Raw genomic sequence first — 26538 nt, 5'->3', positions numbered from 1 at the left:
ACAACAACAACAACAACAACAACAACAACAACAACAACAACCAGTTAACAATGTCAAAATATAATATACAGCACACAATATTCAACATTCCTAGTCAGGGAAGATATCAGTTTGCAACTACCAGTCACTTTTTACTTTTCAAAGGCACAGTAAATATAATTTTGGGATTTTAAAGAGCCAATTTAGTTTTTCATCATGGTGACAAATCATTACGAAATTCGTAAGTCTTACAGTTAACTCCCCTTTCTGAGCACTGTAGGAATGAAATCTTAATAAAGTAGGAGGGAAAGGGAGATAAAGAAGCTACAGAAGTTTTAATATATTTAAAACATTTAAGCATTCATTTGTTCTTACTAAAGGTAGTGTCAAAAAAGTGCACTAATTTATAAACTAAATTAGCAGTGGACATGTTATGTTTCTAGTTCAAAAATCTGGAAGAGCTGTAATCATAGTTAACAATCATGTTTTCTGTCTTCCACTTGAATTCTGTATGCTAGAGTAACCCAAGAAAAGTTAATCTCAAACCAGCCATGCAAATAACTTGAAAACAAAACCAAAAAAACTCCCTCTAAACAGGTTCATGTGTTACTAAGAGATTCTCCCTACTTCATGTCAAGTAGATAATAAAAAAAGTTAAATTAACTTGTATGAACCTAGTTTTTAAATAATTTCTAAGACTATCATATAATGTTATTCAGAAAAATAAACTACATTTGAGATTGTAATTTCAGGCCAAATAATAATTATTATTTCATTTGTGATACAGCTCTACTTCGTTAAATTTTCAAAACAGCGTCTGCTTGTAACTTCCTTCTTCTGCAACTTTAGCTCTCCTGTAATGTGGGCTAGCGTGCACATTCATTATTTTTTCCTACTTCTATAATATTTTAGTTTTTATGACATTTAACATTGAAAGGTCAAATAGCCTCAACCAAGAGTTGTGGTAAATACATTTTCTTTACATTCTTTTACTTTCATTTTGCAAGTATAGAATTTCTTTTTCAAGACTAAATAATTAGTCTAAATAATTTTTAAAAATTATCACACTAGAAGACACAATTATGTCTCTTTAAGGACTTAAGACATAATTTCCATCTGCTTTTTAAAATGGTTAAAAAAAAATAAAATTCAATACTATGTAAAACATAGATTGATGTTGCCCAGAGGAATAAAAATAAGACATTCCGAGAACAGTTCTCATTAGTTGGCATGATCTAGTGCTGTAGTCTTTTGTATTGTGTAAAATTTAATTTCCATTAATATATGATAATCATTTGTTTGATATTACTGTGTGTATTTACATAATGAATACCAGAGTCACCACATACTGGGCAACAACTTCCTCATGTGTTTAAGGTAATTGTATAGTTGAGGTAGCCTATGAAGTAGAATATGCTGATTTGATTGGCAGGAAACCAGAGTGACTCAAATGGACCACCATGTTGTCTCAACTAAAACCTCAAATGTTCTCTCTTTTGCCACAAAGTGATTATGCAATATGCTTCAAGTTGCTGAAGGACAAAACAGTACTGAAAAGCAATCACTTGGCTAAGACTGAAGTCCTATGACACATTTCTGAACTATTGTTGGTTGAATTAAAGTCTAAATCTAACTCTGGGGCTATTACAACAAATCAGATTAAAAAATAAACAAACTCTTTATCACACATCCTGACATTTCTTTTAAAAAAGTAGATTTCACAATTGAGGAAAGAGTTAACATCTACTTTGAATTCTGTAAATTTACCTGTTGTAATAGCTGTTATTCTGCCTCTATAAGCTTTAGCAAATAGCCCTAAATTCCATCAACTCACTGAATACTTACTTTCACACTTAACATAGCCGAAGACTTTTTCAGCCAATGAGCCTTGTGCTCACACCCCTCCCCCATCTGCATATATGTATAGAATAGAAATTTTTAAGACACAGGTAACAGCCTAATCATCAGGAGGTTTCTGAAATTAAAATGGCTACCTTGGCATTTCTGGATTTAAAACAAAATATCTTAATCTTTTCAGCTCTGTTAATTTAAGATTTCTTAAACCAAAGAGAAGAAAAACACAGCATGAACAATATGATGAAGAGTTCTAATAAGCTTAGTTTGGCCATAGTGTAGAACATTCTATTGAAAAGCATTAAAATGGGCAAATAAATTCAAAGGAACCTCAGCCCTCCTCCATTCCCTGTAACAGAACAACAAAAATCAAATAAATACCTCAAATAGAAAGGTGACATAGGTCTTTCATCCTCCTGCGAACTAAAAGGAAAATAAATTCTGAATTAATTTCTGTTAATATTTTGACATGTCAATTTTACTAAAATTCTGTTCTGCCTGTCAGAAATTTTATTTTGACACATTAGAGCTAATTTCACAAAGGAGCAAGGTTAATGAAACATACTCTACCTTGGACCTAGCCAAGGTCAATTACTTCTTCATGGGAGACCATCAGAGAGGTTTCTTTCAAGATTAGCCTAAGGCAAAAGTAATTCACATCACACTTTCAAGAGGAAGCTTTTTACTACCTTATTTCTACAAGCCCAATCCAAGTTCTATATATTATACATAAACTCTTAAAATGATTGCATACATACTCAATTACCTCAATAAAGTTAATTATAGCTCATTACCACAATGATGAAAGTAAGAAGCAGCCAACAAAATATCCCTGTTAAATGTGAGCCACTTCAGGAATGATGCCCTAGCAATGAGAGGCACATCAGTAAACAACACTCTTGAACTTTGTTTTTGGCAGTTACTTTAAGTATTAATGAGTATGGATAACACGTAAGGACATAGATGAAATTATAGAAATAGTTGACATTATTCAAACATAGAAGCAATATAAAACTTAATGCAAAGGTATTTTTAAAAATGTAAAATATATACAATAGTTTTCCCTTTAATATGTGTTTTTCTTTTGATAAATGACTTCAAGGCAAAGAATGAGTCAGTCTCTCTCCCTTAGTGTCTGCTGGAGTGATCTTTGAACCTTTTTGATTATGCATTCATGAAATCTGCTTTTAAGCAGCCACTCCCCTCAATATATGACTAAGTATCTACCTCTATTAATTATGTGCATGAATTAAACAGATAAAAGTAGAAATAGAAACTGTTAAAATTAAAAAGAAGCTCTAAAATTTTCTCCTGTACTCCTATGGCTAATCTTGTATACCACATGGGGTGCACACCACCTTAGGGGAAGCAACTAGGTAATCTCAGCTTTCCCTCTCAGCTTATTTTTTATTTTCTTAAGCAACATTGATGAAAAAAGTTTGCTTCAGTCAGTAATATATTGGCAAAATCTTATGACAAAGTTATACTGTAAAACACATACACAAAAACACAGCTGTCCTCCAAAGGTCTTAACATTTTAGTTGAAAGACAGCACACAAACTAAGACATACTATTTCTCATTCTTTCATGATTTTGGTTTCCAATTTCATTACAGCTTAGCTGTTCTAATGTTTATGTTGCCAAAGATTTTAATGTTTGTGATCACTTGTGCCAATTCTTTCTAAGTGAAGGGTAAGTGATGGATCAGCTTTATTATGGACTCTAATGTGGGTGGATTGAGGGCAAAGCTTGTAGAGTCAGGCTGTGCAGCTGAAGAGTTAGAGGTAACATGTGGGAAATGTCCAGGTGTCTTGGGAAAGAAGCCACCTGGAGCTGTGCTATTACAAGAGGGGACTACTTTAAGCCAAACTGATACAAGGAGCTTACATATTAGCTTCAAAATATTCCTTGAAAGCACTTAACAAACTACAAAAAATGCTGGAATTGGGTTGTTCCCAAATCAAGGATTCATGATCAAAAAGTACTAATTATGAGCAACACTATGCAAAAAGGCTGCAACTAAAAATCCATAACGGTTTTGTTATTATAGGAAAATTGCCTCCATGTGTTATAAAATGGGCACCGTACTAAGTATTTTTTTGCCCAGAACAGATCCTGAACTCTAACATGTAACAAAATTGAATGAAAATTAACAAGGGTACGTTAGTGAAGATTTAATTAGCAATATGGTTGGTTTCCTTAGAATTTAGACGATTTAGATGGTGCAGAGTTCTAAACACAGCTGTTCACATGTTTTGGCTAATGTTTATTTTGTGTGTGTGCTAAATTTCTTCGTAGTGGAGGCAATCAAAATCAATCCTTTCTGCCTTCACATTTTTTTCTGACATATTTATTCATTAACCAGGTGCCACCAGGTGCTCTAACATTAATTATCTCACGTAAATCCTCCTCCAAACCCTCCCTGGCACTTGCCTCTCAACCTGAAGAAAGTGGGCTCAGAGTGGGCAACATAACATATGCGGGTCACACAGCTAGTGATGTATAAATTACTATATTACATGTTAGTCCATTTTCGTTGTTTACCATCTTCCCTTCAGTTTTAACCTATCAGAATACGGTGGGATGAATAGGCGAAGAAAATTGATGTGACAGCCAGTCTGCATTCCAGCAGCCCTCAGCAAGATCTTGTGGACTTTATAATCCATAATAAAGATTCTAGTCACTCTACACCAGACTTAGTCGGTCCACAATGCATGACGACTGATAGCATGTATAAAGTGATTATATTATTGAAGTGTACTCTGGCAGTATAAGAATATCTCCTGATAGAAACACAAGTTTTTAATCATAAGCAAATATTTGTCAGGCTGCATCAGCCTACAGCCTACAAAACAAAGTAAAGTTGTCCATGAAAGACAAAATGAGAAACTCTTAATTTGGATATGTCCCTAAAGTTTAACTGATTTTACACGTTCCAAAAAAGAAAATGTAAAACTACTGAAATTTAAGTAAAATAAAACAGGCTTAGTATTAGATTTCTTCAGTCAGCAGTGGTCAACAGGGCAGAAATCCACATACAGTACTCAAGGACAATATAATTCAAAACGAAAATGAAAATAAATCAATTTTGGTAGTTAATTAGCATATTTCTCTTTTCCTTTTCATAAAAGTACCTTTTCCTTGGGTTTAGTAATGTAATCTTGACAAAGGTATAGATTCTAAAACAACTGAAGCACTGATTTCAAATTAAGTCAATTAATTCTAAAAATCAATTTAATGCACTGATTTAAAGGCAATTTTAAGCAAAAATGGCTAAGGAGAATTCTTCCAAACATAACTGAGAAAACAAACTTTTCCATACAATTTACATATCAGAACATAAGACATTTGAAAAAAATCACCATTTCTACACTGGTACAAAATGGCTATTTTGTTATTGTTACAGTCCCCAAATGTCTACTTATAGAGGTTATTTATACCTGTTTCTGGATTTATGTCAATCTTAGGCATGTCTGATGGTATTAAACAAGTCATAGTTTTTGGCCTAAATTTTATTTTACTTTTTTAATGTTTTATTTTTGAGGCGGGGCGGAGGGGGAACTAGGGCAGGCAGAGAGGGAGATGCAGAATCCGAAGCAGGCCCTAGGCTCTGAGCTGTCAGCACAGATCCCAACGTGGGGCTCAAACTCACAAACTGTGAGATCATGACCTGAGCCAAAGTCGGACACTTAACCGACTGGGCCACCCAGGCGACCCTTGGCTTAAATTTTAAATTGAGAATTATTTCTGACTCATTTTTAATTTTTTAAAAATAAGAACAAGTACCGCAAATGAAAAAGGGAGTGTGTGCCATAAAAGTAAACCAATGACAAATTCTAACAAGTTGGAATTCATTCAGTTTCCTCCTTGGTTATTAACATAAACTCCAGGTTTTAATTATTTCCTGTTTGCTAACCCTGAATAATGGCCAAGTTTAAGCAGCCAATTAGTTTCCCTTTGTTTTCTCTTTAAAATTCAAACATACGTTGAGAGATTTGGGCAGCCACCTCATGTATGCCAGGCAATCAGGTGCCTGATGTCCTCAGACACATGGTGATCTATTCTCTCAAAACAACTGTCTCTGGGAAGAACACTGATCAAACAGACCCAAGTAACAGTCCAAATCTAGGAAGCTACAACTGTGAAGGGCAATAACAGATATTATGTTTTTAGTGGGTCCTAATCGAACTTACTTATATGGCTCAACACTAGTAAATGCACATAAATGAATGAGAGCTAGACTTACAGTTTCTTCATGAGCTGTGCTAATTTCTAATGTGAGGCCAATGAATACAATGCCTATCAATTTAATTACATGGAAAGCTAACAGATATCACAAAATGTATGGCATTTTCTATGTCTGAGAAAAAACCAACGCTTTTGGGAGAATCCCGAGGGTGGTATTCAAAATGGAACTTCCTCTGCTGGATCAAACCACTGTTCCAATCAATTACCTTTTGAGTTATCTCAATAAATGCTCCAACTAGTCCCACTATCTAACTGGTTGGCTGGCTACCAAAAAAATGAACATCATCTGCATATTTAGCTACACACTTTAAATCTTCGAGTGATTTGATCTAAAAGAAATAGTTCGCAAGTGTTCCTTGAGTACTGAGGAGTATGAAAAACAGGTAAATGCTAAGGATTAAGTTCCATTCATTGAAGAATCTAGGAAAACCATCAAACAACAAAACAGACAAATGACAAAGCAACAAAACAAAACAAAAACAACAAAACAGAGGAAAAGGGAGAGACCAAGTGAGGGAGTAATAAAAGATACAATTAAAAGTATTAAGTAAACATTTTTTCTGGAATTCAGGTTTTTCCCTCATGTTGCAGCAGAATGTGCTAAGTTTTCTTAGATGAATTTTCTTAGAGAATGATGAGGTGAGTGAAGTTAGCAGATTTTTTTTCCTTCCTTCCTCTGCAAAACCTAAAGTGTCACACTTGAGCATTTTCAATTTGTCCCCAGTGCCAGGCATTAACCATGTACTACTCCAAGTGGAGAGTGATGTAACAGCTGGTGTTGTCCTCAGATTTTTGGTTTGGCCTCATTCAGGAATATGGAAAAAAAGCCACAACAATCTCTCTGTTCTTTCTGGGAAACAAATGTAGATGTTTTCAGATTGGTTCGTAGCTAAGTGTTTGCAGCTGTAATTTTGGGGGGATATTTTTGTAGATGTACGTATATACTTCTTTGTAAGTTTTGTATGTATTATAAACCCAAACAGTTTTGGTTACTTTTATTATTTGCATTTTGTGATTAAGAACACAACACGTGGCCAGTAGAATTAAAAACAAATTATTGAAGTTCAAGAGCAAATTGATTTTCCTGACCAAAGGGTAAATGCAAAGAGCTGAAGCTGTTAATATTCATAGGAAAACAGGAATTTCTGGCCAACACAAAGAGGTATTATTTGGGAGACAAAATAAACAGACAAAACAAAAAGACACCCCAAAATTTAGAAGTTTTTTCTCAATTAGAAAAGAAAACATTCTTACCATTTTCTTGATCGCCTAGTGGAAATTTGAAATATACTGGTTAGGGGTTGAATTGTGTCCCTTCAGAAAGATATGTGGAAGCACTAACCCCAATACCTCAGCATGTGACCTTATTTGGAAACAGAGTCTTTACAGAGGTGAAGGAGTTAAAATGAAATCATTAGTGCACCTGAGTGACTCAGTTGGTTGAGTGTCCAAGTTGGGCTCAGGTCACGATTTCAGTTTGTGAGTTTGAGCCCTGCATCGGGCTTGCTGCTGTCAGTGCAGGGCCCACTTTGGATCCTCTGTCCCCCTTTCTCTCTGCCCCTCCTCTGCTTATGCTCTCTCTCTCTCAAAAAAGACAAGAGAAAAAGAAATCATTTGAGGGGGCCCTAATTCAGTATAACTGGAGTCCTGGTACAAAGGGGAAATTTGGACACAAAGACAGACATGCACCGGGAGAATGCCGTATGAAGATGAAACTGTATCTGCCATTAAGCCGAGGAACTCCTAGAAGCCAGGAGACAGGCCTGGAACAGATCCGTCTCCAGATCCTTCAGTGAGCGCATGGCTTTGCCAACATTGATTTGGAACTTCTGGCCTCCTGAACAGTGAGGCAATAAATTTCTCTCATTTCAAGCCTCCCGGTTAGTGGTACTTTGCTATAGAAGCCCTAGGAAACTAATAAATCTACTAAATGTTTTTTCCCTAAATTCAGAAGAACCTGCCTAACCAAAGTGTCTTCATCTTACAAAAAGTTTGTGTCTCAAAATTCCTTTGTAGACACGCTCAGACTAGAATTTATTTCCAACACTGAAATGGGGATTTGATTTCCAGGCCCGTACTAACCTCTCATTCAAATGAACTATCTTCAATAAGTAGTCCAGAGACAATATTTAAAAGAAACCTCTGGTTATGATCCAGTTAGAAACACATTTTACGTCATTATACATACACACAAAATGTCCATTTTATGAAATTTTATGAAATTTATGAAACACATTTTATGAAATTTCCTTACTTTTGATATTTCCATTGTGTTACATTTTACTTATGTAAAATTATATAAAATACTAGTCACAACTTGCTAAATTCATTTTATGACCACTAATAAGTCATGACTCACAGTTGAAAAATAGTGTTCTAATAATTACACTTCTCCCTTGCTTGATATATACAATGATACTCAATGAATTTTGTTGAATTAAGATCTATGTTCCCACAGGAGAGAAAGAAAACACTCATTCTTTCTCTGCTCCATTGCCACAACCAGCACTGGGCCAAAGAAGTACAGATTTTGTCCAGTCTAGTTGGCAGAGAGGCACAGAGAGGAAGTGGTCCCAGATAAACCCAGCAGTGGGCATGAGAACATAGTTCTAGAAAGCCTTGGGTACTTCCAAGTCTCCTTTAAATATTCTTTTCCTTGTTGAACCACAGGATGGTGTCAAGAGTGAGACTCAGGGACACGTGATCTCTTTGGCTTCCTCCTGATTTCATGACGATGGCATTCTTTATCAACCCACATTCTTTTAGACTCAAAAAACATACTTGGAGGGAACTAAGGAACATGTCATTTTTTTTTCAGTTCCATATCCCCAACTACTTCTATCTCTGGATGCCTTTCTAATGAATATAATTCAGAGATTTGAGGGGAGTGAGGGTGTGCACACATCGGGGAAGAGCTTCTCATCAGGGAGAGGGAGGGTTCCTTTCTCTACTTCTATCATGTCCCTTCTGACAGTCAGAATGTCAGAAGTGAAGATAACTACCTGCTGACTGACCGACATGCCAAGATGCTCACCCTGCACTTCATAGGGGATTTTGCCCAGAGAAATGTTTTGAAGTCACAGAAAGGAATTCCTTTTATAATACTGAAGTCATGTTAACAAGCCAACTGCTCTCCTTAAAGAAGTTTATCCCTCAAACTCACAACTGGTCAATCCCCAAATTGTGCTGGTTCTACCTAAAGAAAAAAAGACAAGTCTCTTGAATTTGATCTTTCCATTACCACTGCCTTCGTCTTTCCCAGGGTCAGTACAGTTTCCCTGCCATTCACACCAGTTTATCCTTCATATTCCAGCAGGTTCATCCTCCTAATTTAAAAACCTTTCCCACTTCCCCATTGCCTTGAAGTAAAATCCAAATGTCTAAACCTGGCACTGAAGGTCCCTCCCAATCTAGGTCCATCCAACATACCACTGTAGACCAGTCACTACACTTTTGTAACTCCTCTTGTTTGTACGTGCTGTTCCCTCTGCCTTAAATGCTTCTTCCACCTCTCTCAGCCTGGGTAAATATTTCGTCTTTCAGCTCAAGTGTCATCTAATCTGGAAAGTCATCTCCAGCACCCTGGAGAGGGAGCCGCCTCTTTCTGCAGGCTCCGATACACTGTTCATAGCTATAAACGAGCAACACAACACCAGAATTCAGGAGTTCAGATGCTTGCCTCACCTCCTGGATTCGTCTTTATCTCTGTACCACTACCAGCATCTAGCAAGGTACCTAGAACACTCTAGTGCTCAGTGAATGGCTGAGTAAAATCAGCGTCACCAAGACTTTGCTGAGTGCTAACGCTACCAGTTTGATGTAATAGTTTGAAAACATACACTGTTTAAATAGTAATAATTCATTTATTATTTGTCAAATGAATTGGGCTGGCTAGAAGCATTTTCAGACATGAGCATGTAGATTATTTTAAGTGCTCTTGTTCTCTTCTATTCAAAACTTAATGAAATCACAACTATGCCACAGGCTTCCTCTCCCATCCCGAGACACATGAAATTATTTTCTTTCCTTCCACTGCACAGTGAGGTGGGAGTTCTGCCACTATGCCAGCAATGTAAATGCCGTACTTTCTGTGGTGTTCAGTGAGCCCAGAAAAGGATATGTTCAGGCAAGGTAATACGGCCTTGCCACACACTGTATCTGTCTGTTCTGGCTTGAGAGCAGGAAAAGAAAATTATTTCACTTCACTGCAGACCCAAAGGTTGTTTGGGGCTTAAAAATTTTTTTGGTTTAGTCACCAAACTATTTTCGAGGCAGTTGGAAGCTTTCACTTGTCTCTGAGAGCCTTGTTCAGAAAAGTGAGGTTTATCATGGATTGCCTTGGGGAGGCAATAATTGAGAATGTTCAAACAGTAACTTTACGGGGGAGTTGATATGAGTTGATGAGAAAATACTTTTAGAATGTTAATAAGTAAGTTAAAATATTTTCTGATCTTTAGTTCAACAAAGTAAAAGAATATGAGGATACCTGCAGAACAGAGGAAGGAAATAGCAAATAATTTTTACTAACTTTTAAAAATAATTACCATTATAACATTATTGATGGTTTGTTGATATAGTTTTTATTTAAAAGATCTTAACTTCCCAAACTGTTGAGTCTGAATGTGGGTTTCTTGAGGGAGACAAAAAGATGCAGAAAGCAATGCAAATTATCCTGTCATCTTCCTTCCTCTGCCAGAGGAGGGTTTTACACAGTAAACAAAGTCACTGACTTGTTTCTACTCTATCATGATTCTTACATTGGTTTTTAGGATGATGAGGAACCGGCCAATGTATGAAGGCTTGAAGTCTACCTTCCCTTCAGCTTTGTGATCTTCCATAACTACATGCAAGAGCTCGTTCAGCATGTTCTGAGTGGCTATTATGCGTCAGAGCCTATGATAGATGCTGCAGATACATAGGCTAATAGGATATGGTCCAAATCCTCACAGAATTTATAGACCAGGGAGAAACAGAAACCTGACAGTTGATAATGATTAGGAAGAAAAGATACATGGCTACCATGTATTGAGGGCTTTACCTCAATAAGTCAAGGCTTTGGGCTAAGAGCTTCACATCCATTTTCTCATTTGATCCTCAAAGACACACTTGGAGAGAGGTATCACTAACTGGATTTTTTTCAGATCAGAAAAACAAGTCTTCAAGAGGGTAATTCACCAGCTGGAGGCCACAGAGCCAGGCAGGGCTGAGATTAAAGTCCACGTCTGTGGAAGCCAGGGCACCAGACGTTACGCTCAAGCACTATGCAGTCTGTTAGATTAGGGTCATGTAGGCATTATTAGGAGAAAGGTCACAAACAGGAGAATTCTTCCACAAGGGAAGAGAGTGTGCAAAGGAAGGAGGCAGAATGGAGCAAGTGCAGCTCTCCAGACGTGGCAGGTGCATCTAGGCAGGGGCACCCAGGACAGGCAGGCGTTGGAGTTTTTGCTAAGTCAAGGAACTGAAAGTGAAGGAGTCATTTATAAAAATACTACACGGTGTATCAATGGTCCACTCTGGCTGGCTGTCAGTTCCTAATCTTGATTTCAGGGGCTATTTTAATCTAGACAGTGAAGTTATAGTTCTTTCCATGATCATTTTGCTGACAGCAAAATACTCATGTATCATACTAAGCTCTTTCTAAGCCCTTAACTTTTTCTGGCCGTTTTTATTCCCTTCAATATAATCTGAGTAAAGCAGTTCAGTTCTTTGCTTTTATTGATTTTTATTCTTACAGTTGATGAGAAGATACATGATTTCCTGACCACAACCTTAAAGGTTTTATCAAATGTATCGTGTGTCTCTCCTCTCCCCCACTGCCCAGTATTTTTATTTCTTTAACTAGGTATCTTAATTTTGAAAGTCAACTTGCTGGGCTTCCTAATACTTTGTGTTTTGTTTTGTTTCGTTTTTTTTTTTTTTTTTTTTTTTTTTTTTACCATTCATCTCCCCACTATTTCCCATTAACATGCCATTCTTATGCGAGAATTAAAATTAGTTTCCACATGTGGCTCTGCGACAACCTGCCCAAGTGTTATAATGTAGTGTCCAGAAGAGGCAAATGTTTAGAGACAGAAAGTAGATTAGTGGTTGCCTAGAGTTGGGATGGGGGATTATAGGGATATTGAGGGTTGTTTTAGTCAGTTTGGGCTGTTCTAACAAGATACCATAGATTGGATGGCTTAAACAATAGAAACATTTACTTCTCACAGTTCCAGTGATTGGAAGTCTAAGATCAGGATGCTATCAAGATCAGGTTCTGGTGAGAGCTCTCCCTGGCTTGCTGGCTGCCACCTTCTTACTATATCCACCGATGGTGGGGGTGGGGGTTGGGGAAGAGTGAGCACTCTAGACCCCTTATCTCCTTATAAGGACACCAATCCTATCATGGGAGCACCACCTCCATGGCCTCATCCAAACCTAATTACCTCTCAAAGGGTCCCATCTCCAAATATCATCACACAGGGGATTAGAGCTTCAACATGTGAATTTTGGGGGAACACATTTAGCTCGCGATGGGGACTGACAGCTGAAATGTACAGGGTTTCTTTTGGGTGATGAAGATATTCTAAAATTGCTTGTAGTGATGGTTGTACAATCTTGTGAATGTACTAAAAAATCATTGAATTATATACTTTATATAGGTGAATTACATGGTTATGTGAATTATATCTCAATAAAGCTTTTTAAAAAAAGTTATTTCCGGGGCGCCTGGGTGGCGCAGTCGGTTAAGCATCCGACTTCAGCCAGGTCACGATCTCGCGGTCCGTGAGTTCGAGCCCCGCGTCAGGCTCTGGGCTGATGGCTCAGAGCCTGGAGCCTGTTTCTGATTCTGTGTCTCCCTCTCTCTCTGCCCCTCCCCCGTTCATGCTCTGTCTCTCTCTGTCCCAAAAATAAATAAACGTTGGAAAAAAAAATTAAAAAAGTTATTGCCAGTTCTTCTTAAAGAATAAATAGTCCTTTGAAGAGGTTTTATACAGTACAAACTATTTCTTGGCAATTCATTCTGATCATCACATAAATATATAAGGGTCATAGGAAAAAACAGGGCAGAAGGTTTTGAGAGTTTCAGATTTGATTCCAGAGTATTTGTAATGACACTTCCTGCAAACCATTCTTTAAGCCACTTTCCAATAGTCATCCAATGAAATGGAATGCAATGCTAGAGCCTCACCTTACCTGTGTTAAGAAGTCTTGCATTCAAAAAATTGAAAGGTACTGAAGAATAAAAAAAAAAAAAAAAAAAAACAAGAGAAAAGCAATATACTACTACTCTTCATGTCTGAGTAGTTTTGTCATTTAGGAAGAACTATCATATTCTTTAACTCTAAAATTGCCCCCATACGTAAGTATATGAATCATTATCATCCCATTTTATAGATGAGGAAGATGACCTGATCAAATTCACATGGCTAGCTAGCTGTCAGTCTCTGCACATGTTTATTTGATAGCAAGTTTACTACCTTTCTGCTGCTTTCCCCACTGCTTTGCACTGACTACTCAACACCTCTAATTCTTCCATGGTTTAGACAGGGTGATCTCTGTAAAATTTTAAAACATCCCCATCTTAGTTCATAATATCCTCTTAATTTGGAGTAATTAGCAAATATTTAGACTCAGAGACACTGTAACCATCCAATGAGAGAACTCACAGAGGTCTTAATTATTCTCAGTGACTTCTTGTTACTACCAAGTATAGACGAGATCAGTGATGAAATCTAAGTTTAGATACACAAACCCATAAGGGTTAACTTGGGTTTGAAGTGAGGCATCTTTTAACTCCCTCTTAGACTGTGTCTATGGAGGGATTAGGGGACAAGCACAGAGTGCTATCCAAGTATCAACAAGCTAGAAAGAATATTGGCTTACAGATAAGGTAACTGGTGGTGTCACCACCACAAGCAGTAGAGGGCTCTCTAACATTACACACAAGACGCACAAGCAGGACTACCATTAGCTGGTGTGTTTTCTGGTTAACTCCTGCATCATCCCCATATTACCCATATTTTCTTGTTTGCAAAAGGTTATTCTAACTATCAATGCTTGGTCAGACCAGATGAATTCTGCTGATAAGAAGTTTCAGTGAAATTTTCCCATGCTGGGCCACTACTAACCTGTTAATGAACCCTGGGGCCATGCAAATTCTTAAAAAGGCCATTGCAATTTGGAATTGCAAGGTATTTCACCATCATAAAAAAAGTAATCAGTAACAGACACTGAATACCATAATCTGAGAGACGGAGTAATGAACAAGAGAATCATGTAAACTTTCTTAATCTCAGTTTCCCACTTTGGTAAATATACCAGGGAAACAAGAGGATGCTAACACATGAAAGCAGGTACATTAGTTTAGATTAATCATCAGTTCCTGGCTTCATCTTCCATCATCATTCTTTGAGGATATAAACTGACTTAGTGGTTATTGGAAAGTTAATCGAGCAAATCAAAATACTGTTGTGAAAGTTGAGAGTTTTTTCATAGACGTAAGACTCAGGGTTAAGATTTGTTTCTTAGCCTGTCAAAATCTTTCTATACATAAAATAGAGATCCTACCTAAAGATCCACAATATGTAAGGAAAAAAGACCAATAGGATATAAATCATACAAAGAGCCTGAGGTATAAGTAAAGCCTGGAATCTGATAAAACATACTGTCTCATTAGTGACAGAAGGTAAATTTAGTCACCTGAGAAAACAAAACTCTATGCAAGGCTCAAGATCAAGAGTCATATGCTGTACCAACTGAGCCAGTGAGGCACCTCAAGAAAACTTATTTCATTTCTTAACTTAATATGGTTTCCCAACTTACCTCGGATATGATTTTACTTTTTTGGGGGAACTTTGTCAAATGGCAAGAATATCTATACAGTGCTATAGAGTGTACTGAGTTTTATCATTCAGTATAAGAAGTACATATAGATATTTTAGTATCTTCAAAAATAATGGAGACAGTCTTAATGACTCAAAGTGAATTGTAAGAACTGAGTCCTTCACTTTATAGAGGGTCATATTTTAAACATTTAACCTCTGCAGTTTTTTTTCTAAAGGTCATGAGTTCTTCTAAACAGTCAACTCCATCTTTGAAGGTCTATAAATTACATTAATAAACAGATAGCAAAATACATTAAAGGGAACCAAAGTATTTATTTCATTCTTAGCTTTCAACCTCATCTATTATTCTCATCTCAGTTACAGATTAGCAGTAACAAATTTATCTCCTACATACTTTCACAACATGCTAAGAAAGGCTAAAAAGTCACTCATGGAAATTGTAAGCTAAGGAGACATTAGGGTAAAAACACACCCTCTAATAAGATCATATGCTTACATGAGGTTAAATAAAACAAAGTAATGTTATCCATGTAGGCACATCTCTATTATTATGCTAATCACACTATTACTGAACTCATCACATGTATTGTAATTGTCTGGTACTGTGACTGCATCTTCACTAGCATGTGGCCTCTTTGAAGCAGAGCTTGTGTCTTGATTACTTTAGTATCGTTGGTAGTACCAAGTGTTTAATATATTCAACAACATTGTAAGTATGCTTTAACAGATAACACTAACACCTAGTAATTGAAAGCATCGATTATGAAAAAAAAATACTTCACGTAAGGTCATGATATTAAAGATGTTATTTGGGCACGTTGAGTAGTAAAGTGTTAGATTCATATATATACATATACATATATATGTGTGTGTGTGTGTGTGTGTGTGTATATATATACCTGCTGTCAATGGCTTTACACAAGCTATAATCATTAACTAGAGTTTAGATGTGTGTTTCTCTTAGTGTTTGGACCATTTGTGTCAGATTTGCTTTCAGGAAGCTTGCCAAAATGTATTTACTTTCCCTGTCACACCCAGATTCAGATTCAGTAACTCTAGGGAAAGAGGGCAGCAGGAATAAGCTGTTTTAAAAACTTAGTTCCTCACGTAATTCTCATGCATCTGAAGTACGAGAATCATTGGCCACTCTGCTCAATACAAATAGGAAGCACAAATTTTTTTAACTGGTATCTCGAGCTATTCTTTTACTCATCTACTTTTAATTCAGTTCTAGCCCCTTACTGCTCTTAAACAGAACTGAGCAAAGCATTCATGCCATCAGTCAGCACGCATACCACAAGGCTCTGCAACCTTCCGGCTTCAGGCAGCGTTAACAGTGGGGTCGGTTGGCAACAGTCAATCAGAGGCTCACAGGAATCCTTAGCCTAAGGTACTGAACTGGATTTAGAAGAAGCAATCATGCATAGGAACAGGAAAGTTTTCTGCATACATGCTTAAATTCACATGAGATCCTTAATGAAGAGAACTACACAAACCTGCTCCTTGCCTTCAGGAGGTTTATAATCAAAGGCAGGCATGGGCTGGAAGTGAAGACTGCAGGGTAATCAATCAAATTAAATTCTCAGAGCCAGGGAGCAATGAATACACCAATCAGCATTCCTGAATGCAAATTCAAATTATTCCTCTTACATAGGCTTACTAATATGGACTAATAATGCAAAATAATTCTGGAGGAAATCATGCTAATTCTATTTTAGCTTTCATTAACTCCCTCAGCAATATTTTCTTAACAGTTATTATATCATCAAGCAGCTTATTACAGAGTTCAGTAATAGCCAAAATTCTTATCTAGAATATGACTGCTTAAGACCTTTAAGATTGATGTCATTATAAGAAAAACAAGTCCCCAACTTTGAAGTTGGGAAGCAAATCAAGACTCCAAAAAGTGTACATTAGATTTAGTCTGTTGCAAGCTTTAAGCATGTGGCCCTTTCCACTGGGTCAATATAGAAAAATTTCAGACCTATCCATAAACCACTTTCTGCTCCCTTGGGTTATTAATTTTTAGAAAAGGAATTCTTGGGACACCCCCATCAAGTTCCCATTTCAGTGTGCTCGTCATTACAGTGAAAGAAAAACAACCACACTGGTCTATGTCACAGTGTACATCTGCAGGGAACACCTTGAAAATAAACACCGAATTTTTGTAAACCTGATTTTCATTGTTAAAACATGGACATTCAGTAAAATATTGGTGGCATGGTTTTTAAAATTGAAATTCACTTTTTCCCAGATATTTTCAGTCTTATAAACTATTTACTATTTGATATTTGAGATCATTTTCACTAATAAAACCCTTTAGAATTTTCTTTTTTTTTAAATTTTTTTTTTCAACGTTTATTTATTTGTGGGACAGAGAGAAACAGAGCATGAACGGGGGAGGGGCAGAGAGAGAGGGAGACACAGAATCGGAAACAGGCTCCAGGCTCCGAGCCATCAGCCCAGAGCCCGACGCGGGGCTCGAACTCACGGACTGCGAGATCGTGACCCGGCCGAAGTCGGAGGCTCAACCGACTGCGCCACCCAGGCGCCCCTAGAATTTTCTTAAAGGAAGCATTTACATGGAATCATGATAATGCATGTAAAGTTGAAATATAATCATATGGTTGGAAAAAGTAAATTTAAAAATCATAAAACGTGACCTTGGGCTACTTTGAGACTTCCTCTGTGCCTCAGTTTTCCTACTGTGAAACTGAAGGACTGAATTCCAGTCATCACAGACGTGACTTCCAGTTTTAACATTCTAGAATACATTATTCACTTATTCATTCACCAGCAGTGTTCTTTTTAACAAGCCTCTTTGTTTAAATTCACCTTTCTTTGCTTTGGTATAATTCCCCCACCCCACCCTTTGCAATCCATACTACAATCATTAACGAACAAAATAGAGCTGTGTGCTCAGTCATTCTTACATAGCAGTTCTTAGAAAGGTGTTATATATATATATAAATAAATCTATCTAGAATTATTTATGGGGAAATTCTTCCTTAACATTTATGTCCATGTATTACAATGTACTTATTGACAGAAAACCCTTGCTTAGATCTGGACTCCAGGAGAGATCCTAACATGCATTTTTAAAAGGTCTTTAGTGTATCACCATCCTTTAAAATGAGCTGAGAGCTTGCCACAGCTTCCCAACATTGCTAAGAAGCTGACTCAGTTGTATTATAAACCTGTTCAATACATTCTTTAGTTTCTGTTTTCCTTCAGATGTCAAAGATATTTTCTTACATTTATTCTCTTTCAAGGAAGGAAATAATTGGACACAACAATCAAGTGAGAAAGATAAGAAATTGGGCATAAATGTCAGTAAAAGCAGCAGTATAATATTCAAATTCTTCTGGTGTCAGGGAAGGACATCATGTACGACAGGCTCCACACGTTTGCGGCACACGACTAAAAGATGCCAAGTATTGGCAAAGTTACATGGTTTCGTACCACTCAGAAAATACAGAAGAGAATAAAACAAAACAAACAGGAAAGAACACTACCTTTGGAGAGGCATGATTTCACAGGCCATTCTTGTATATAAATTTGCCAGGGACCCTCACAACTGTCTCTTCCACGCCAATTGGGTCCGCCTATACAGGAAACGTCTTCTCACAGTGGCTAAGCTGGGCTTGGGGGTGAGGCTGCACCTCACAGCTGGAGAAGCGACTTGCTCTGCAGTTAGCCAGTGTGCTGCTGCTCCCAGCCTCCAAACTTCTTCAAGCAATGCTATTTTATCGGCCGCCTCTCTACATTTACACTGCAGTCCACTTTGACCTTTTGTTCCAGGGACGCAGCTGAACCATCCAGCCAATCAGAGGAGCAGCTGTTGTAGTGCTTAAAGGCGCTGCTTCTTTTGCTCCTGCTGCTCCTCCCTCCTCCTGCTTCTCAGTGGGCTTGCCTAATTCTGGTAACTCGAAACTTTCCTCTTAGCAAATCCACAGAGGAGCTTGTCAGTCTGGGGAGAGCAACCAATAACTACAGCAAGAGCAAAGAGTCCCCCTTACTTCAGTGTTACGGAGACTGCCAAGGAGGAAATCCATTTGTCAAGGGAAGACACTGCCCTATGAAACTAAAGGTTTCTGTGACAGAAGGCAAGAGCTAAGCTCCATCCTGTCTCTTCCTTAAAAAAAAAATCCAAACAAATCACTGGCATTGGAAGGCATGATTCTTCTAGGAGGAAGGCATGCTTCTAGACCCTTGCCCTACCCACATTTATTTCCTGCTGTTTGTTTACACTGCGGTGGTTACCAGTCACTGGTGACATCACCCAAGGCACGTAGCTCACACTTCTGGGGAGAATACATGTCCTAAGACTGTTCAACTTCTCAGGGGATCAAAGGGTCTACTCCCACAGAAGTTATTTCAACTTATTATCTCTTCATTTTATCTGTATAAAATTGAATGTGTTTATTTGTATAATCATTTTCCTCTAAGAACATCAACAGTATGTTTTGACTGGTTGCTTATTTATGTATTTATCTAGAGATCTCTTTATCTATCTAGCTATTTATTTTTTTTTACAACTAACACCAAATCAATTTTCCATAAGGTCTGCTGCCTGTTAATTATCCAGTCTTCCCTTGCAATTTCTGCTTCAGTATGGAATACTAAAGTGTTGTTCTGGGGAACGTAATTATTAATCCATAGATTTCATACACTGCAGGAACAAGAGAAGTACATTTTTAAAAGATTTCTTTCAGGGGGCCTGGGTGGCCCAGTCAGTTAAGCATCCGACTTCAGCTCAGGTCATGATCTCAGAGTTTTGTGGGTTCGAGCCCCACGTTGGGGTCTGTGATGATGGTTTGGAGCCTGGAGCCTGCTTCGGATTCTGTGTCTCCCTCTCTCTCTGCCCTTCCCCTGCTCTCTTTCTCTCAAATAAACACTAAAAAGTTTTTTTTTTAAAGATTTCTTTCATATCACGAGAGCTTACAAGGAGTTATAAGAAAGCTCAGGGCATCGCTTTTAGAAGAAGAAAGGGCAGAGGGACAGAGTCCATGGTGTTGAGAAACAGTGGGGTCTTAAAGGTCCAAATAGGTATCTTCCTCCTCTGTAGTTTTTCCTATTTTTTTTTCACAGACCACTCATAATTCTGAACTTAGAACACAAAGTCTTATTATGTGTCCTTTCCTTTACTATACCTGCTAATAAAAGCATTTCATTGTCTGATTAATCCTCTACCATATTTATGAAAATGGATTAGTCATCCTGAAACTTGTGTTCAGATATTAAGGTAAAATATCAACGACTAAAATCAGCCTTTAAAACAGTGAAAGTTGACTTAAGTCCAGAATTTACTTTAATTGCAATTGTCAGTATATTCTTTTTTAATATCAGATTTGGAAATTCTAATTTGATTCTATAATAACAACTTAGTTCTGTATTTTTGCTTAAGTTTATTTTTCAAAATGCCTTTACATCTTAACACTTCAATAAACCGCGTGAGTTAGAAAATCACTATTACATACCGTAATATCTACTTGATTGTTGAGTAAACCAGGTACTAGAAAATTAAGTAATTTGTTCAGATTTACATAGGAAGTCAGTAGCAGAACAGAAACTGGACTCAGAGCTTCTTAGGTCTGCTCTGGAATTCTGCTATGTCATAGTGGTTACTCTATACTATAGGAGTTTTTAAATATTTTGTAAGATACAGATAGGTTTAGAAACACAGTGGACCCTTGAACAACACAGGTTTGAACTGTGCAGGGTTAAATATAGTAGGGTGCTGTAAATGTATTTTCTCCTCCTACTAATTTTAATAACATTTTCTTTTCTCTAGCTCACCTGATTGTGAGGATACAGTGTGTAATATACATAATATACAAAATATATGTGAGTCGACTGTTTACATCATCGATAAGGCTTCCAGTCAACAGTAGGTCATTAGTAGTTAAGTTTTTGTGGAGTCAAAAGTTGCGCATGGTGTTTTGACTGCACAGGGATTGGCGTCCCTAACTCTTATATTGTTCAAGGGCCAACTGTAGTTGAAGTTCAAATGAAGTAATATTTTGTCTTTTCTCAATTTTATGAACACATCAATACTATATGGCTAAAAGGAGTTCGATAATAAAGGACCTAGCATCATAAACATAAGCTGTAACTCAAACTACAATTTGCATTTAATATATACTAGAGATAAAACATTGAAGAACAGGGGCATTGGGCATTGAGGGGGGCAGCTGTTGGGATGAGCACTGGGTGTTGTATGGAAACCAATTTGACAATAAATTTCATATTAAAAAAAAAGAAGAACAGGGGCATTCATATTTTAACCTATGATTCCACCTATGTTTCCTTATAAATTAAGTCTTCATATCAGTATTCCTCTAACATGCCATATTACTAGTGAGACATCAGTGGTTATTTTTAAAAATTACCAAACATGAGAACTCCACAATTACATGCCTTTTCAAGTTTCTATTATTTATAACAATTCCTCCTCTTTTGGGCTCTCGGTCTATTTTCTGGGCATTATTTGATGATCATTGATGAATTTATACCTGGACTGCAGCTCTTTCTCTCTACCACACCCACTGCCAAAGTCCTTGATCACTTAAATACCTTTGCTATTTCTATTCCTAACATCCTTGTATCAGTTCCTCAGGTCGGGCAGCAGGAGTCTCATTCCCTGGACTCTGCCAGTTCTAACTCCCCAAACACTGATACCCTGACTGCATCTGCTCCACACTTAGCCCTACTGTTCATCACTTATCCCCCACGCTTCTGCCTCCCCCACTCCTCCCTCTCTTCCTTAGCCTTCTCTTCAGCAACAACTGTTCTGTCTGTAGAGTGTAACCTGCACCCAAACCAACTGGCATGCAGCTTTAAAAAAAAAGGCACATTCCTGGCTCTCCTCAGCATTTAGTTATTTCTAAAATGGGCTCACTAGCATCCTCCGCTTCTTCACCCTCTCTAAATCCTGCCAGCTGGGTTTTCTACTGCCAGACCGCTAAAACATTGCAAAAGAAAGTCACATAACCCTGGCAACTAGTGACACTAAAAATTCATGCTATTTAACCTCAGCATGAACCTCGATACTGTGTGGCAACCTTTTTACTTATCTTTAAATGATTTTTCACTGCATCCCCATAGAAACTGCTACAAATCTTCACTGCCACAAATCTGAACCTCTCTCAGTCAGTAACTGCCTCGCCTCCTAAATTTATTGAGGAAGCCAAGATCATCAAATGCGAGTCATTACCTTTGTTCTTCCCTGTTACCCTTATGGATTTAAGTGCACCCCCGCTGTCCATATATACACAACACACACAACACACACACGAACACACACACAATCTTGCCTTCCTCTATTTGACTTCTTCCTAGTCTAGCAGAAAAGGTCTCATTCACAGGACTCCAATTTCTTATCTACCTTTTGGATCTCTTCATTTCCTCCTTTCTCTGGAAGAAACCTGATCTCTCCTAGATCTTAAATCTGTCCCCCTTCCAATAGGAACCTGAGTAAGTATCCCCTAGCCTTAAAATGTTTTCCTCATCTGCCTTGCCTGCTGGTGCTGCAGTGCTATTTTACCCTCCTCCCACTGACAGACTTCCCCAAAACCTACCTCTGCTGTTCCCACTTCTGCATAAGTTACTGACTCCCCCACCCCATGCCCCATGCCAACGGACGTGGGACTTCACCACTTTTCTGAAACTGCTTTAAGGCCACCAATGCTCTTTGGACTATTAAATCTCTACTCTTAACTTTCCAGAAACATCCACCTTTGGTTTTCTAAAAGTTTCTGGTTCCCTGTAATCTTTCCTGGGGATTCCCCACATGTCCTTGGTTACTCCATTCTCCTTTTATTTCATTTGTCCTTCCTTCTCTCTTATCCCCTCCACACCTTGCTTTCTAGCCCAGCACCATTCAGTACAGACATTTTATTAGGGCTTAATAAGCTGTGCTCTGGAAATACGCTCCTGGGGATTGGATCCAGACTCTACAACAGATGAGCAGTGTAAACTTGGGCAGGCTATATAAAAAGCTCTGAAGTTGCTCTGAAGAATAAATGAGATCACATACGTAAAACATGAAGAACAGTGCCTGGCAAATCACTAAGTGCTAAATCATTATTAGTACTATTATCCTAATCAACACTTCCAAGGCCTCATATTATCTTATCCCCAAATTTCTCCTCCTCCTGGCCCCTCTTGTTAATGATGTTGTTATTCTCTTTATGAATCAGATTCAAAAAGTGAGTCATCTTTATTCCTCCTCCCTCGCCTCTCCTTCAAGCTGTTGACTGTGCTGTCTCTTTAATTAGCTGACCTTGGTCATTTGCAGTATGAGAATGATCCTTCTGCCTCCATTCACCTGATCTCCAAGATCTCCAATGCATACATTTCGCTGTCAGGGAGTTTCCTACTGTGATTGTAATCTGCTCACTCACTCTTCTGCTAGAAACCTTCATTAGCTCCAAACCATCTTTTTGATGAACCCCAATTCTTTAACATAATGACTAAGACTCTCCACCAATTAACCTCAATCTACCCCTCCAGTTCATCTGCTTATACTTCTTAAAGAAATCACTCCAGACAAACCTGGACACTATTTTTTAATCTGCTCTACACTCTTCTACCCCAAACATGTGTTCATGCTGTTCCCTGTCTGGAATATTTTCCCATTCCATTTTCTTCTGGGAAAATTCCATGCATACATCAGGCTTTGGCCAGTTAAAATAAATTTATTTTCCCTTTTCAATTTATACAGCCCTAGGCATCTCTAATATTATTTACACCCCCCACCCTGCCCCAGTTTTATTATTATTTGAACCTATATATTATTTCCCTACTGGAATATAAGATCTGCAGGATAAGGACTCCATTTCTGCTATAGCCACTACACAGCATAGACACTTAATAAGTGCTGAATGAATTAACTGATAAACCTAACACTCTTCCAGAAACTGAAGCATAGCTACTTTAATTGGATTTTAATTTGTTGAGCAATATTTCCATCCACTTTTTAACATTTCCCATTGTAGGCTAACACTTAAAGTAGACACCTCATGTAGGTTCAAATAAAGAATGATAACCAGTAACTGACAAAAGAAATAAATCAGAGTTTATGCATTGCTGTGCAATCACTGAGATGTAAAAAGTAGGATTCTATCCCAGACTTCTGAAAGCTTTTTTTTTTAATTTTAATTTTTTAATGTTTATTCACTTTTTGAGAGCCAGAGTGTAAGCAGGTCAGGGGGCAGACAGAGAGGGAGACACAGAATCCGAAGCAGGCTCCAGGCTCTGAGCTGTCAGCACAGAGCCCTACATGGGGCTCGAACTCATGAACTGTGAGATCATGACTTGAGCTGAAGTCGGACGCTTAACCAACTGAGCCACCCAGGTGCCCCATCAAACTTCTGAAAGCTTTTAAGCATTTTACATTATCCAGTTTCTCCTGGATTGTCTATTTCTTTTTCTACAATTCAGCTGGCTTGCGGACTTCTAATTTTCTTACATAATTTCTTCAGCAGATTCCAAGAGCTTGGTTCTATGTGTGTTTGCCCTTGTGCTATCAAGAGCAACAATTGCTCCAAAAATGATGTGGCTTCATTTGCTTCAGTTTCAACATCAATTTGAAACAAAGAACTAAGAACATTTCTTGGCCACATTAGTTTGTTTTCATATATTGTTTTAAAATCAGACTGATTTATTTCCTAAGACAAAATGCCATATTAAAGTAATTTCTTTCTTACAAGTTTGGTAACAAGGTGCTTCTTAAACAAGGTTTCTTCCTCATATTTTTATCAATCTTTGTAAAATGGACTAAGGAGCAACACCTTTCACAAGACAGTCACACAGTCCTCATAAATGGTAATGACTAAATCTGATAGGAGTTTTTCATAGTCATGAAACCAATATTTTCACAGTATGTATCATTTAGATATTCTGGTATTGCTGCACAGGATCCTGATTAAACTTGCTCTTTGGCAATCTGTGTTAGAATACCAGTGAATTCCTCAGGCGCCTGGGTGGCTCCGTCAGCTGAGTGTCCAACTCTTATTTTGGCTCAGGTCATGATCCAGGGTTGTGGGATCGAGCCGAATCGGGCTCCGTACTGAGCATGGGCCTGCTTAAGATAATTCTCATTCTCTCTCTCCCCACCTCCTCTCGTGCTCTCTCTAAAAAAATAAATAAAAAATAATACCAGTGAATTCCAGGGCTCATCAGAAAACATCATCATCATCATCTACAACAAATGTCAAAAAAAAAAAAGGGGGTGGTGGGTAGGAAATGGAGAGGTAGTATATGTAAGGCAATTAGCATTTCTTAAGAATCTATGCTGTGCTCATTTTAATAGATGTGGATCTGAAGAAGTTAATTAACTTGAACACTCAGCTAGTAAGTGGCTGACATGAAGCCAGCATCTGAATGCCATAGCATTTCCACTATATAATAACTCTTAAAGATTATAAAGTATTATAATTACCCATTGATATATATTATCAATGAGCAACAGGAAATAAAGAATCCTTTCTTTTCTTTTGGTCTGAAGTTTACACTTAGATGAGTATGTATGCTTATATTATAATATCTTATAATGCTTGTCTGAACCAAAGACATACACTGGACCAGAACAAACCTCTTCTGCTATCGTGAGTCAACATTTTGTGTGTGTGTGTGTGTGTGTGTGTGTGTGTGTGTGTGTGTAGCAGCAGCAGCAGCAGCAGCAGCCAGTTGTAGTTGCAATGGGGGAAGGAAGTGGTTGGGGTGGGCTGTTGAGAGAAAGAGGAAGATAGAAAAAAGATGGAAAAATTATGCTTTAAGTGGCATTCTTAACTATATTCCTTTTAAAAGAAGTTAATGGTAATGGTAATGGAAATGGGAGGTGGGCTGTCACTTGTTTTTATGTTAAAAAAACCCATCTTACAGTATTTAAGGATAATTATTAAAACCTTATAAAGGATTTATTTTAGAAATCAAAACAGTGACACTCAGAACAGGCTCAAGCTAAGTGGAACAGGGAATTTCTAGTTAGGTAAACTATTTCCTTTGGTAACAACAGAAATAAACCTGATTCCATTACTTAAGGCCAAAATAAAAAAAAATAAGAAAATCAACGTAATTGTTTTCTCAGTTATTAGACTTGTCTATAGTAAAAGATTGCTGAAAAAAAAAATCCCACAGGGACAGAAATTATCTAATTGGTTTAATTCTAATGGTGGATCATGCTTTTAAAAAAGTGTACTGGCTTACTTCATTAAAATATATCTAACCAGCCTTGCCAGACTCTCAGATGGCTTAGAGGGTTCATTTACTTAGGTTCTAACATCCTACAGAGGTGGAATGACAAGGAGCACGCTGCTTTAACAATGAGGCAGGGTTCCCAGGCCTCAACACCTGGAGATGCATTACTCAGCTGCCCTTCCTCACCTGCCTGATGGCTCTGATTTCACTAATTCTAACAATCCTAATATAGAAAATAAGATATAGAACATTCACCAGAAAGGCTAATGATTTCAAATTGAAAGACAAGTGATTATATTTCATGGTACATGAATACACAGTTCTGTAGAAATTCATACAAAAGCTTTCTCTAATTTTTTTAAAGTTTATTATCATGGAGAGAGAGGAGAGGAGAGGAGAGGAGAGGAGAGGAGAGGAGAGGAGAGGA

The 26538-nt window shown here is 37.6% G+C and overlaps 1 protein-coding gene across 7 annotated transcripts in view; it reads right to left on the bottom strand.

Annotated features, from left to right (window-relative positions):
- FAM13A (family with sequence similarity 13 member A) overlaps positions 1 to 26538 on the bottom strand; it is a 183515-nt gene that overhangs the window by 89918 nt on the left and 67059 nt on the right. For 5 of the 7 annotated variants that reach the window (XM_040478471.1, XM_040478466.1, XM_040478470.1 and 2 more), the window contains exon 3: positions 2215 to 2256. In XM_040478471.1, coding sequence (XP_040334405.1) covers positions 2215 to 2256 — 42 coding nt within the window. Of the gene's footprint in view, positions 1 to 2214; positions 2257 to 18424; positions 18802 to 26538 lie in introns of those variants that run through there. The other 2 variants (XM_040478472.1, XM_040478474.1) reach the window with 1 other exon arrangement.

The sequence above is a fragment of the Herpailurus yagouaroundi genome, unplaced genomic scaffold, assembly GCF_014898765.1.
Source record: "Herpailurus yagouaroundi ecotype Mexico unplaced genomic scaffold, PumYag 28, whole genome shotgun sequence".
NCBI classification, from domain to species: Eukaryota; Metazoa; Chordata; class Mammalia; order Carnivora; family Felidae; genus Herpailurus; species Herpailurus yagouaroundi.
This window is presented reverse-complemented; position numbering and strand designations above follow the sequence as displayed.